Source organism: Ornithorhynchus anatinus, chromosome 10, assembly GCF_004115215.2.
Source record: "Ornithorhynchus anatinus isolate Pmale09 chromosome 10, mOrnAna1.pri.v4, whole genome shotgun sequence".
Taxonomy (NCBI): Eukaryota; Metazoa; Chordata; class Mammalia; order Monotremata; family Ornithorhynchidae; genus Ornithorhynchus; species Ornithorhynchus anatinus.
This window is the reverse complement of record NC_041737.1, coordinates 59,373,622-59,385,887: the sequence shown is the minus strand read 5'-3', so window position 1 is coordinate 59,385,887 and position 12,266 is coordinate 59,373,622. Positions and strand designations below refer to the sequence as shown.

The 12,266-nt window shown below is 61.6% G+C and overlaps 1 protein-coding gene across 1 annotated transcript; it reads right to left on the bottom strand.

The window, feature by feature from the left end:
- Window positions 1–6,947: 6,947 nt before the first annotated feature.
- Window positions 6,948–8,744, bottom strand: TSPAN31 (tetraspanin 31). Its single transcript, XM_029072805.1, has 6 exons — window positions 8,622–8,744; window positions 8,235–8,402; window positions 8,001–8,081; window positions 7,733–7,864; window positions 7,483–7,599; window positions 6,948–7,324 (listed from the first exon to the last, which is right to left on the bottom strand). Exons 1-6 carry the CDS (start codon window positions 8,682–8,684, stop codon window positions 7,250–7,252), a joined length of 636 nt encoding a protein of 211 aa, XP_028928638.1. The 5' UTR covers window positions 8,685–8,744; the 3' UTR covers window positions 6,948–7,249.
- Window positions 8,745–12,266: the final 3,522 nt, after the last annotated feature.

The window sequence follows — 12,266 nt, the reverse complement described above, 5'->3', positions numbered from 1 at the left end:
TGCTCAGCGCGGCCGCTCCAGCACCGGGGCCCGGGGGGCGGGGGGCCAGGCGGGCCGGGGGCGGGGGCGGGGGGCCATAACCGGGGCGGGGGGCCGGGCCGGGCCGGGCGGGACTCTAGGGCTCAGCGGCCGGGCTGGGCCGGAGCCCCGGGCTGTCGGGTCCGGCTCCGGCTCCGGCTCCGGCTCCGGCTCCTCCTGCCGCGGCGCCGCCCGCCATCTCGGCCCGCCCGGCCCGGCCCGGCCCGGGCCTGCCCGGCTCCACCTCCGCTCCCGGTCCCGGTCCCGGTCCCGGCTCCGGTCCCGGTCCCGGTCCCGGTCCGGGCCCGGCGCGGCTCCCCCGGCTGGGGCTGGGGCTGGAGCTCCGGACCCGGCTCCGCCTCCCGCTCGGGCCGCGGCTCCGGTTGTCTGGGGTTGGGCCCGGGCCCGGGGCCGGGGCCGGGGCCGGGGCTCGGTCCTGCGCGCGGCGGCGGCGGCGGCGGCGGAGGCAGCGGCGGCAAATGGCGGCTCCTTCCGGCGGCGGCGGCGGCGGCGGCGGCGGCGGCCGAGGGGACCCCCGGGGCGGCGGGCGGGGGGCGGGGCCGGGGCCGGAGAGGGGGGCGGGGCCCGGGCCCGGCCCGGGGACTGGGGCGGGGGCGAGGCGGGGCCGGGGCGAGGGGCGATGGCGCCCGCAGGTGCCTCCCGGAGCTACGCGACTCTGCAAGAGGATCCGTCAGCAAAGAGACAGGGCAGGGCGGGGCGGGGACTTCCGCCCGGTGTGTCCATCCGTGTGCCCCTCGGCCCGCCCCTCGGCCTGTCCCTCAGGATGCCCCTCAGCGTGTCCACCCGTGTGCCCCTCGGCCTGCCCCTCAGTGTGTCCATCCGTGTGCCCCTCAGAGTGCCCCTCAGTGTGTCCATCAGCCTGCCCCTCAGCGTGTCCATCCGTGTGCCCCTCAGCGTGCCCGTCGGGGGCCGGGGGTCCATCTGTAGGCCCGTCAGTGTGCCGGTCGGGAGGTGGCCACTGGGCCCACCCATGTGCCAGCCAACCCGCCAGCTACTAGGCCAATTCGTGTCGCCCCCTCCCCCCAGCCACCACCCCGGAAAGGTAGGGCGGAAGCCCAGGGCCCCACCCCGTTCTCCGGCGGGCAGAGACAAAGGCCTGAGAAACAGAGACGGGGCGTCGTGGGGAGAGACAGGGAGGAGACAGGGAGAGATGGGGCGAGGCAGGGACAGACGGGGAGAGGTGGGAAGGGATGGGACGGAGAGAGACGTGGCGGGGGCGGGGGCGGGGGAGATGAGGAGGGCGGCGGGGAGAAACGGGAGGAAGAGGCCGGGAGAGAGAGGCGGGACGAGGCCGGGAGAGAGAGGCGGGACGAGGCCGGGAGAGAGAGGCGGGACGAGGTCGGGAGAGAGAGGCGGGACGAGGTCGGGAGAGAGAGGCGGGACGAGGTCGCTGTCCGCGGTAGCTGAGCCGGAGCCCCAAAGGCCGCTCTCTGCCCTCCCGTCCTCTCCTCGGCCCCAGCTCCAATAGTCAGTCGATCAATCCATCAATCGTATTTCATTCATTCATTCATTCACTCATTCACTCGATCGCATTTAGTGAGCGCTCACTGTGTGCAGAGCACTGGACTAAGGGCTTGGAAAGTACACTTCGGCAACAGAGAAGAGACCGTCCCTACCCCAACGAAGGGCTCACAGTCTGGAAGGGGGGAATTCTTGAGCGCTTACTGTGTGCAGAGCACTGGATTAAGCGCTTGGGAAAGTACAACGGTAAACAGTGTCATTCCCTGCTCACAGCGAGGTCACAGTCTAAAGGGAAGCATGGGAAGGAGATTCGTGTCGTGGAGGGGTTCGCTTGGGTCAGCGAATGTTTTGTGGGTGTGGGTGCGCGTGCGCGCGTGTGCCTGGAGAATGCACGCGTGTGGGTGGGTGTGATTGAGGAGGTACATGTGTGTGTACCTGAGTGCAAGAGTATGTGACTGAATGACTGTAGAGTGTGTGTGTGTGTGTGTGACTTTGTATGTGGCATGGAAGAGTGTGTGGGACTGTGTATGTGGCATAGAAGAGTGTGTGTGCGCATGTGACTGAGGAGTGCGGGTGCGTGCGACTGAGAAGTGCATGTGTGGGACAGAAGAGTGAGCATATGTGACCGAGGAGTCCATGTGTATGCGATGGAGTGCATCTGTGTATGTCTGCTTTTGGGACTCGACCGTGTGTGACTGTTTGTGTTTCTGGAGCTCTGGAGTGTGACTGTATGTTTTGGGGACTGAATGTGAGTGTGTGAATGTGTGTTTCTAGGACCGTGTGTACGAGAGTGCGTTTGCGGGACCGAGTCTGTATGTGCGCGTGTGCATGTGTGTGAATGCATGTGTTTCTGGAGCTTTGGAGTATGTTTTGGGGACTGAATGTGTGTGCGAGTGTACGTTTTTAAGATTGGGTATGAGAGTGCATTTGTGTGACAGAGGGTATGGGTGTGCGTGTGTGTTCCTGGGACTCTAAGTGTGTACGTGTGAGAGAGAATGCGTGTGTCTGGGACTTTGGTGTGTGTGTGTGTTTGTGTGTCAGACTCTAATTGATATGTGTGTGTGTGTGTGTCTGGGACTCTGGTGTGCCTGTGACAATGTGTGTTTCTGGGACTCTACTGTTTGTGTGCTGGGAAATATGTGGGTTCAGAACTCTAATATTTATATGCATGTGGGTGTGTGTAAGTCCAGAACTCTGAGGTGCGTGTGGGTGTCTGGGACTGCGATGTGTGTGAGTGTGAGAGAGAGAGACAGACTGAGACTATGGTACTTGTCAATGTGTGTGTCTGGGACTCATTGTGTACATGTCTCTAGGACTCTGAGCATGTGTGTGAGCGTGTGTTTGTGTATGTCTCAGCTTGTGGTGCGTGTCAGACTGTGGCGATGGGAATATCTGCGACTAGTTGTGCAGATGTTTGGGTGTGTGTCTGAGATTCCGATATGAGTGTAAAAGCGCCTCGGGCTCCGGGCATCTGTGAAGGTGTGGGTCTGGAATTCTGGTGTAAATGTGTGAGGGAGGGAGGTCTGGAATGCCGATGTAGATATGTAGGAAGGTGTGTCTGGAATTCTGGGGTGTGTTTCTGTGCATATGAATATCTGTCTCTGATTAGTGCGTGTGTGAGTGAGAGAGCGAATGTGTGCGACTGGGACTCCGAGGCATTTGTGTGTGATCAGGTCTGAGGGTTCGTAGGATCGCGGGCAGCGGGCTGCGCAGCGTAGCCTAGCGGAAAGACCACCGGCCTGGGAGGCAGAGGACCTGGGTTCTAATCCTGCCTCCATCTCGCACCTGCTGTGGGACCTCGGGCGAGTCACTGAACTTTTCCGGGCCTCCGTCACCTCGCCCGTAAAATGGGGATTCGATATCTGTTCTCCTTCCCGCTCGTGGGAGCGGGCCCGTGCCCGACCTGATTCTCTCGCCCCTTCCCCAGCGCTTAGAACGGCGCTTGACCCACCGCGAGCGTCTAACGGCTCCGACCATTAGCACGAGGGTTCTTATTATCGTGTGCCAGTACCTGGCGGGTGGAGAGGCACGAAGAGACGACGACACCAACCCCAGGCCGAGGAAGAGAGGGACAGGGAGGGTTAGGATGGCAGCCACCCTCCCGCTCCGGGGGGGGCCCCGCCCGCCGTGAAGCCCCGGTTGCCCCGGCAACAACCTGAGGCTCCGCCCCCCCCCCCCCCCCGGTTCCCCGAGAGCGGCGGGGTCCGGTCACGTGCCCCCCCTTCGAGGAGGAGGGTTTGGTCACGTGTGCTAGCAACAGGTCACGTGGCCGGCTCCCCCGGGCACGCGTGGCTGGTCACGCGTCTGCCCCCGGCCCCTCCTCTAGGCCCCCGGCGGAGGGGGGAGGGGAGGGTCTGCGGTGCCGGTCACTCGACGGGCTCCGACCAAGCGGCCGACTCCGGGACCCCCGGCCCCAGCCCCCGACGGCCGCCAGGTGGCGCTGCGGCCCCGCTCTACCATCACCTCCACGGGGGCCGGGGACGCGCCGAGGAGGAGGAGGACGAGGAGGAGGAGGAGGACGACGACGACGACGAGGAGGACGAGGACGAGGACGAGGAGGACGAGGACATCCACGTCTGCCCCTCAGGCTGGTGGACGTCACCCACTTCCCCAGCTCGAGGCGTGAGCTCAACGTCCAGCGTGGCCCGGGCCTCGAACGACCCGAGTTCTCATTTCGGCTCAAGCCCTTGGCTGCTCGGTGACCTTGGGCAAATCCCCTAACTTCCCTAGGCCTCAACTCCCACCTCTGTAAAATGGGGATTAAATCCTCCTCCCTCCCATTTAGACTGTGAAGCCCCGGTGGAACAGGGACTGTGTCGAACCTGCGTATCTTGTTTCCACCCCAGGGTTTAGGACCACGTCCGGCCCCCTCGTAGGGGCTTAGCAAGCACTACAGACACTAGAGAAGCAGCGTGGCTCAGTGGAAAGAGCACGGGCTTGGGAGTCAGAAGTCATGAGTTCGAATGCCAGCTCTGCCCCTTGTCAGCAGTGTGACTTTGGGCAAGTCACTTCACTTCTCTGTGCCTCAGTTACCTCATCTGGAAAATGGGGATTAACTGTGAGCCTCACGTGGGACAACCTGATTACCCTTATCTACCCCAGCGCTTAGAACAGTGCTCGGCCCATAGTAAGCGCTTAACAAATACCAACATTATTAGAAAGTGACACTGCTCTTCCAAGACGTTTCCAGACCCTGAAGACTTCCACCTGTGGGTTGCCTGGCCACCCTGGCCCAGTGAGGGACATGGTTGGGGTAGAGGAGGAGGGCTGGGGGCACGACACGATGGTAGACACCGGGTTCCGTCGTCCCCTCACCGTCTCCCCGCTTGGCCCCGGCCCCATAAGCACCAGTTCCAGCCTATTTTGTTCTTCCTCCGCTCCCACTGTATCATCGAGTCACTCGTCCTATTCCGCCTTGATCACTCTATCAGCCTCCTCACTGACCTCACCCCCTCCAGGCCATCCTTCACTCTGCTGCCCCGATCATTTTTCTACAAAAAAAAAAAAATTCAGGCCATGTTTCCCCATTCCTCAAGCTCCTCCATTTGTTGCCATCCACTGCACCATCATGCAGAAATTCCTTCCCTTTGGCTTTAAAAGCACTCCATCGCCGTGCCCCTCCTACCTCTCACTTCGGTAGTCTCCTACAACAACCCAACCCACACACCCCGCTCGGCTACCGCTAAGCTCAATGTACCTCAATCTCGTCTATTTCACCGCTGACCTCTCACCCACATCCTGCCTCTGGCCTCCAATGCCCTGCCTTCTCATAGCCCACCGACAATGTCTCTCCCCCTGTTCAGAGCCTTACTGAAGGCACATCTCCTCCAAGAGGCCTTCCCTAAGCCCTCTTTTCATTTTCAACTCCCTTCTGCGTCACCCAGACTTGCTCCCTCTATTCGTCCCCCTCCAGGCCCACAGCACTTAGGTACTTATCTGTAGCGTATTTATTTCTACGTCCGCCTCCCCGTCTAGACGATAAGTTTGTTGTGGGCAGAGAACGTGACTATTAATATATTGCCCCAAGGGCTCAGTACAGTGCTCTGCACACAGTAAGCGCTCAGGAAGTACGACGGAGCGGCTGACTTACTGAACTACCAATGCCCGGAGTCCCGAGGCCTGAGCTTGTGCTGGGGTCAGCTGGCTGCCTGGAGCCTGGCACGAACCTATGGCTGCCAGCTGGTGCTTCCAGGAGGGGTGGACGCTGGGCCCCAGCAGCACAAGGACCAGCTCTCTGCCTTGGGGCTGGACCTCCCAAGCTGCAGAGGTACCAGCTCTGTCAAGGGGCAGAGAGAGTCCAGTGGGGCCGGACCTCCACGGCAGCGGTGGTGTCAGCTGCCCGAAGGGGCGGAGGACATTCCTTTGGAACTGGATCCCCCAGAGCAGCAAGCCCCCGGGCCGGCACCGATCCGTGCACGCGTGTGGGGAAGGAAATACTGCACTTTCACAAGTGCTTAGTACAGTGCCCTGTGCACGGTAAGCACGTCATACGATCCAATGAACGAAAGCCGCCGATTCAACGGCCGCGGATCCGTCGTCTCGCCGGTGCTCCGGTCTTCACCCCTGGAGGTTAGGGCTGCGGACAGAGCCCCGTGCCCTACAGGTCCTCCCCCTTCCCCCGGAGGTCTAGGACCTTCTGTCCCCTGCCCTCCACCCCGCAGTCGTGACCCCGTGGTACTAGACTGCCGTCGTCCTGCTCCCGTCAGGCAACACCACTCCTGTGGACACACAGAGCGGTGGGTGGGTGCAGCTTCGCTAAGATGCGCCGCAACCAGACAGTGGCAAATCCCCGACCCTTCACTCCCCCGACTATGCCACCTGTTCAGCACTGACCCCTGCCCCCTCCCCAGGCCTCTCCTACAGATACATAAAAGCGGGTCAATTTAGCCACATTTTTTTTTTCCAGGGGGTGGGGGATGTTTCTGATAGCTGTAGAGGCCCCCTTTTTCATTCTCTCCTCCCCGGCAGGCTGATTGGGTTACTGGCGCAGAGAAGGACCGACAGCCACTGACCAGAGCTGGGCCTGAACTGGAGGGGCCGGGTTGGGGGGAAAGTTGCTACAGATGGGGAGGCAGAGTGCTGGGAGGTGAGGTGGGGGTAAGGGGGTGGGGGAAGCCAGGCTCTCTCTGCTCACCTCCCCCACCAACCAGGACATGCTGACCTTTAACATCCAGCAGGGCACCTCGGCCTTCCTTGCTCTGGCTCACCACTTCCGCGGGAGGCCCCAGACACGGGTCCAGACAGGAGTCACGTGGGCCAGGTCCGCTGCCGCCCCCCTACCCCCAGCCCCCTTTTTCACCAGCACTCCCCAACCCGAAGCTTGGAGTTCCACTCCCCCGCCCCCACCCTCGGGGCCCTGCTTCCCCTTTTCGTATTCGGGAAGAAAACGGAAAGCCGACCTTCGCCTCTGTTCTGCTTCTGTTCTTCGGAAGAGGAGCGGACTGCAGTATGTGAAAAAGGGATTTTATTCTTTCCTTTTTTAACATTAATAAAAGTTCCCAGTGACAGTTCAACTTCTGCAGGGGGGCATGGGGTGGGGGCAGAGGAGTGCAGCGTCCATGGGGTTCCCCTCAACTACACACCGTCACTGAGTAAAGGAGGGAAGGAGGGAGGGAAGGAGGGAGGAGGAACCCCGACCCCCACGCCTCAAGTCCAGGCGGGAGCCGGAGCCGCGGCCGCCCAGATCGGCTGGGAGGACGAAAGACGCCTCGGCCCCTTCTCCGGGTGGGGCTCCCCACGCCCTTCCCGGTTAGAGAAAAGCGCTGGGATTCGCCCGGGGGTCCTTCTGGTTCCGGTACCTCAGTGCCAGCCACACACCCAGCACCTGGGGATGGGGACGGGATAGGCAGGGTAGGCACACAGAGGATGGGGCGGGGGAAGAGACCGACGGGGGGTGGGGGGATAGGGGTGGGGGGTGGGGGGATAGGGGTGGGGGGCGGGGGGATGGGGTGGGGGGCGGGGGAAAGGGGCCGACGCGGTTACCTCGGTGAAGCTGAAGAACAGGCCGACCCCACCCAGGATCCTCAGGGCCTCGTCTGCGTGTTTCAGGATCTTGTCTCCGCAGGCAGGGCAGGGGACCGAGGGGGTGGTCTTGCAGCGCTGGAGAGGTTCGAGTGCCATCGGTCACCCCGGGGGACTCGGCGGAGACCCGACCCTCCCCAGCCGAGGGGTCCGGGAGGGCGGGCCCCGGCGGGAGAGCGGTCCTCTCGCCACCCCCCGCCGTCCTCCTCACCGCGGTGCAGGTGTCCCGGTCTCCGGCAAAGTCGGCGGTGCCATTGAGGAAACCGCAGCAATCCAGGCTCTGCTCCACTTCGGTGCGCGTCCTGGGGCCCATGACCCTCCAGGATGCGTTTAGGATGGCCTCCTGAGGAAGGCGGGAGGGATCCGGGTCCTCGCCGCGCCCCGCGAGGAGCCCCCTCCCCAACGACCTCCAATTCCCCCCCCCCGACTGGAGGGAAGGGGGGACGGGGGGACGGGGGGACGGGGAGATGGTGTCTCACCTGTCTCTCCTTGTTGATGGCCAGGCAGGAGCAGGAGATGCCAAACTGGACGATGAAGACCAGCCCTAGGATGATCATGTACTGGGCAGGGGTCAGGGGAGCTAACGGGGCGGACCCGGTCCCCGCGCTCCGGCCTCGGTGGACGGCGGGGGCGGCCCGGTCTCAGCCCGCCCGCGGCCCCCCCCCCCCGCCGCCCCCGGGGTCCGGGCCCCTCCCCGCGGGGGCGAAGGATACGAAGAAGAGCAGGACTTGGTGGTGATTGACGGCTCCGATGAGGCCGGCGACGGCGATGAAGAGGAGGAAGACGCCCACGGCGATGATGCCCCCGATGATGTGGTCGCTGGGCTGCAGGCTCTGGCTCTTGCCCCAGGCCGCCACGCCGATCAGCAAGAACCCCACCAGCTGGGGGCGCCGGGGAGGGACCCGCACCCGGGGGACACAAAGGGAGAAGGGGGCGGGGGGGGGGGGGGGGGCCGTGACCAACGCGGGGGCGCGGCCCGGGGACCCGACACCGGCCCCGCCTCCCGGTCAGCCACCATGGGGTGACCCCGGACCCCCCCGTCCCCCCGCGCCCCTCCCCCCCCGCCCCCGGAAACGCGGGCGGGCATCCAGCCCCCTCACCATGTACACCACGTTCAGCGCGCACAGCGCGTTCTTGGAGCAGGCGAAGCCTCCGCACACCATCCTGGAGGCTGGCGGGGGGTCCCGGGGGCCGCGGGGGTCCCGGGACGGGGGGCGGAGGGAAGGGGGGGGGGGGGGCACCGGAACCGGACGAGGCGAGCGGCCGCTGAGGCGCCGGCCCCTTCGGCCTCTTCAAATCGGCCAGCAGAGGCCCCGGAGCTCTGCGCCTGCGCCGCCCCGCCCCCGGGCCGCGATTGGCGGGGCCTGGCCCCGAACGAGCGCCTCATTGGTTCGGGGACCCGTCGGTCTGGGGACTCCCGCGCAGGCCCTCGCCCCTCCCCCCCCGAGGGCTCCTCCTTGGCCCGCCTCGGAGGAGGGAGGGAGGACGGGCGGGGCGGGGCGGGGCGGGGAAAAAGGCGGGGCCAAGGTGATGGACGGGACCCGCATCCGTCAATCCTATTTCTTGAGCCCTCACCGTGTGCACAGCACTACTTAAAGCGCTTGGGAGAGGACACTGTAATAGAGTTCATTCATTCATTCGTTCGTTCGTTCTTTCATTCGTTCGTTCTTTCGTTCGTTCGTTCGTTCATTCATCCATCCATCCATTCATTCATGGAATGAGAGGCAGCGTGGCTCAGTGGAAAGAGCACGGGCTTCGGAGTCAGAGAGCATGAGTTCGAATCCCGGCTCTGCCACTTGTCAGCTGGGTGACTGTGGGCGAGTCACTTCACTTCTCTGGGCCTCAGCGACCTCATCTGTAAAATGGGGATTAAGACTGTGAGCCCCACGTGGGACAGCCTGATTCCCCTGTGTCTACCCCAGTGCTTAGAACAGTGCTTGGCACATAGTAAGCGCTTGACGAATACCAACATTATTGTTATTATTCATTCAATCATCATTCACTCATTCATTCAATCATATTTATCGAGCGCCTATTGTGTGCATAGCACTAGACTAAAAGCTTGGACTCTACAATTCGGCAACAGACAGAGATCATCCCTACCCAACGACGGGCTCCCAGCCTAGAAGGGGGAGACAGGCAACAAAACCAAACCAGTAGACAGGCATCGATAGCATCAATCTAAATAAATACAATTATAGATAGACATATATATACACACATCATTAATAGAATGAAGAGAATAATAAATATGTACATATATACACAAGTGGTGTGGGGCGGGGAGGGGGCAGAGCAGAGGGAAGGAGTCGGGGCGATGGGGAGGGGAGGAGGAGCAGAGGAAAAGGGGGGCACAGTCTAGGAAGGCTTCCTGGAGGAGGTGAGCTCTCAGTAGGGCTTCGGAGGGGGAGAAGTGCGCTAGTTGCTAGGCACGTTCCCAGCCCACAACGAGTTTACTGTTGAAGACGTGATTTGACCTGCTTTGAAGACGCTGATGAAAACCAGTTCACTAAGAGGCCCCGGAGTGAGGGGTCGGGGGTCGGGGGCGAGGTCCCCCCCACTCCACCCAACCCGCTGCACTCACGCTGCCATGCACCCTTATGGAAAATCCATCAATGGCATTAATGGAGCGCTGCACACAGAGCACTGTTCTAAGCCCTTCCCAGAGCACAGTGCGACAGTCAGTAGACCCGTTCCCTGCCCACAAGGGACTAACTGCCTAATATTCATAATACTAGAGAGGAGCGTCCCCAGATGGTGCCACTAAACGTTGCCTCTAGAATATGCCCGTTTTCTCCTGTGGACACTCGTGGACACCCTCACCCCTCCGTAGGCCGCCTCCAAGGTGGACACACCCATTGAGCCACTGGACCTCTGGCAGGTGCACCCACTCGAGAACGTTGCCACCAGAGCAAGTGGTAACAGAGCCGGCCTGCGGGACCCTAGTAACAGAGCCCACCAAGAAATCAGGGGAACAATTGGAAAGAGACAGACTAAGAAAAAGAGTAGCCTAGTGGCTAGAGCAGGGGCCTGGGAATCAGGAGGATCCGGGTTCTAGTCTGGCTCTGCCACTTGTCTGCCGTATAACCTTGGACAAGTGCCTTCACTTCTCTGGGCCTCAGTTACCTCGTCTGTAAAATGGGGATTACGGCCGTGAGCCCCAGGCTGGACATGAACTATGTCTACCCCAGCACTTTTAACAGCGTCTGGCACATAGTAAGCACTTAACAGATACCATTAAGGAAAAAAAAAAAACAAGACTGCAGGCCTCGTCCTGTTGGAATAGACATCATGGTTCAGGGAGCACCCCACTTCCGCTGGCCCCTGAGGACTCCTGGGCAGCCGGGCAGTCATATTTATTGAGCACTTACCGTGTACTGAGCACTGTACTGAGCGCCCGGGAGAGTGCATCACAACAAAAAGCAGGCACATTTCCTGCTCCCAGTGAGCTTACCGTGTAGAGGCCCAGGGTGGGCTGAGGCAGAGCCCCCTGCCCCAGCCCCGCCAGGAACCTTCACCAGGGACCCCAGCGGCAGGGAGCCCAGGAAGGCCAGGGACCGCGTCCAATCTCATCAGTTTGTAGCTAGCGCTTGGCACAGCGTTTTGCACAGCGCTTGACACATCGGAAGCCCTTAGCAAATACCACAGTGACTATTTTGTTTTTTCTAGAGCGAAGAGTGGGCAGAGCAATCGATTGAGAAGACACTCCAAGGGTCAAGGCAGAGCAGGTGGCCCCGCAGGGCGGAGCCAGGGGGAAGGCCCGATTTGCGCCGGAGTTAGGATTAACATTATCAGGAATGCCAACTGGAGGCATCGGCTCTGACCAAGGGGGTGGGTGTGCTCTAGCGACTGGGTGGGCGGGAGCCGGGAGCTGGCGATAAGTAGCCGGCGAGTTTGCCTGGCCTCAGGCTGCGCCCTCGCCTTCGAGGAGAATCCGCCCCATTCCCCTCTGCTCCCTGGAGCCACGTACGCTCCTCCGTCACACATCCCTCGCTGCCCACCTTCCCTGCCAGGCCCCCCAGCCCTGGGGGAGATTCTCGGGGCCGGGGGTGGGGGGGACGTTGAGGTTGAGTAACCATCAAGGGGCCCCGGGTGGGTGGGGAGGTGGGCAGGGGTGAGCTGACACTGCACAGGGGCATGGAGAAGGGAATGAGGGAGTTGAGCAGGAGTTCAGGTCCGCCATACTCTAGAGCTGCCGTGCTGGGTGAGGGAAGGAGAAGGCGGATTCTGCTCCAACCCAGCCTGTGGCCCTGCCCCGCCCCGCTCTGACCAACCCCACGGGGCCCTGAGGTGTGCAAGGGGATGAGCGGGAAAGGGGAAGTAGTGCAGATTCTGAAAGTCAGAGTGAGCCTGTGTGTGCCGATGTGGGAGGATACGTCTGCTCATCCTCCCACATGGCAGAGTGGATAGAGCGCGGGCCTGGGAGTCAGAAGGTCGTGGGTTCTCATCCCGGCTCTGCCACTTCTCTGCTATGTGACCTTGGACAAGTCACTTCACTTCTCTTTGCCTCAGTTACCTCATCTGTAAAATAGGGATTGAGACCTTGAGGCCCCATGAAGCCCAGAGACTGTGTCCAACCCGATTTGCTTGTATCCACTCCAGAGCTTAGTACAGTGCCTGACATAGAGTAAGTGCTTAGCAAGCAATTATTATTATTATTATTATTACAGTGCCTGGCATGTAGTAAGCGCTTAACAAATACCATAGTTACCATGATTATAATTTTGATTATGTAGGGGGCTAAA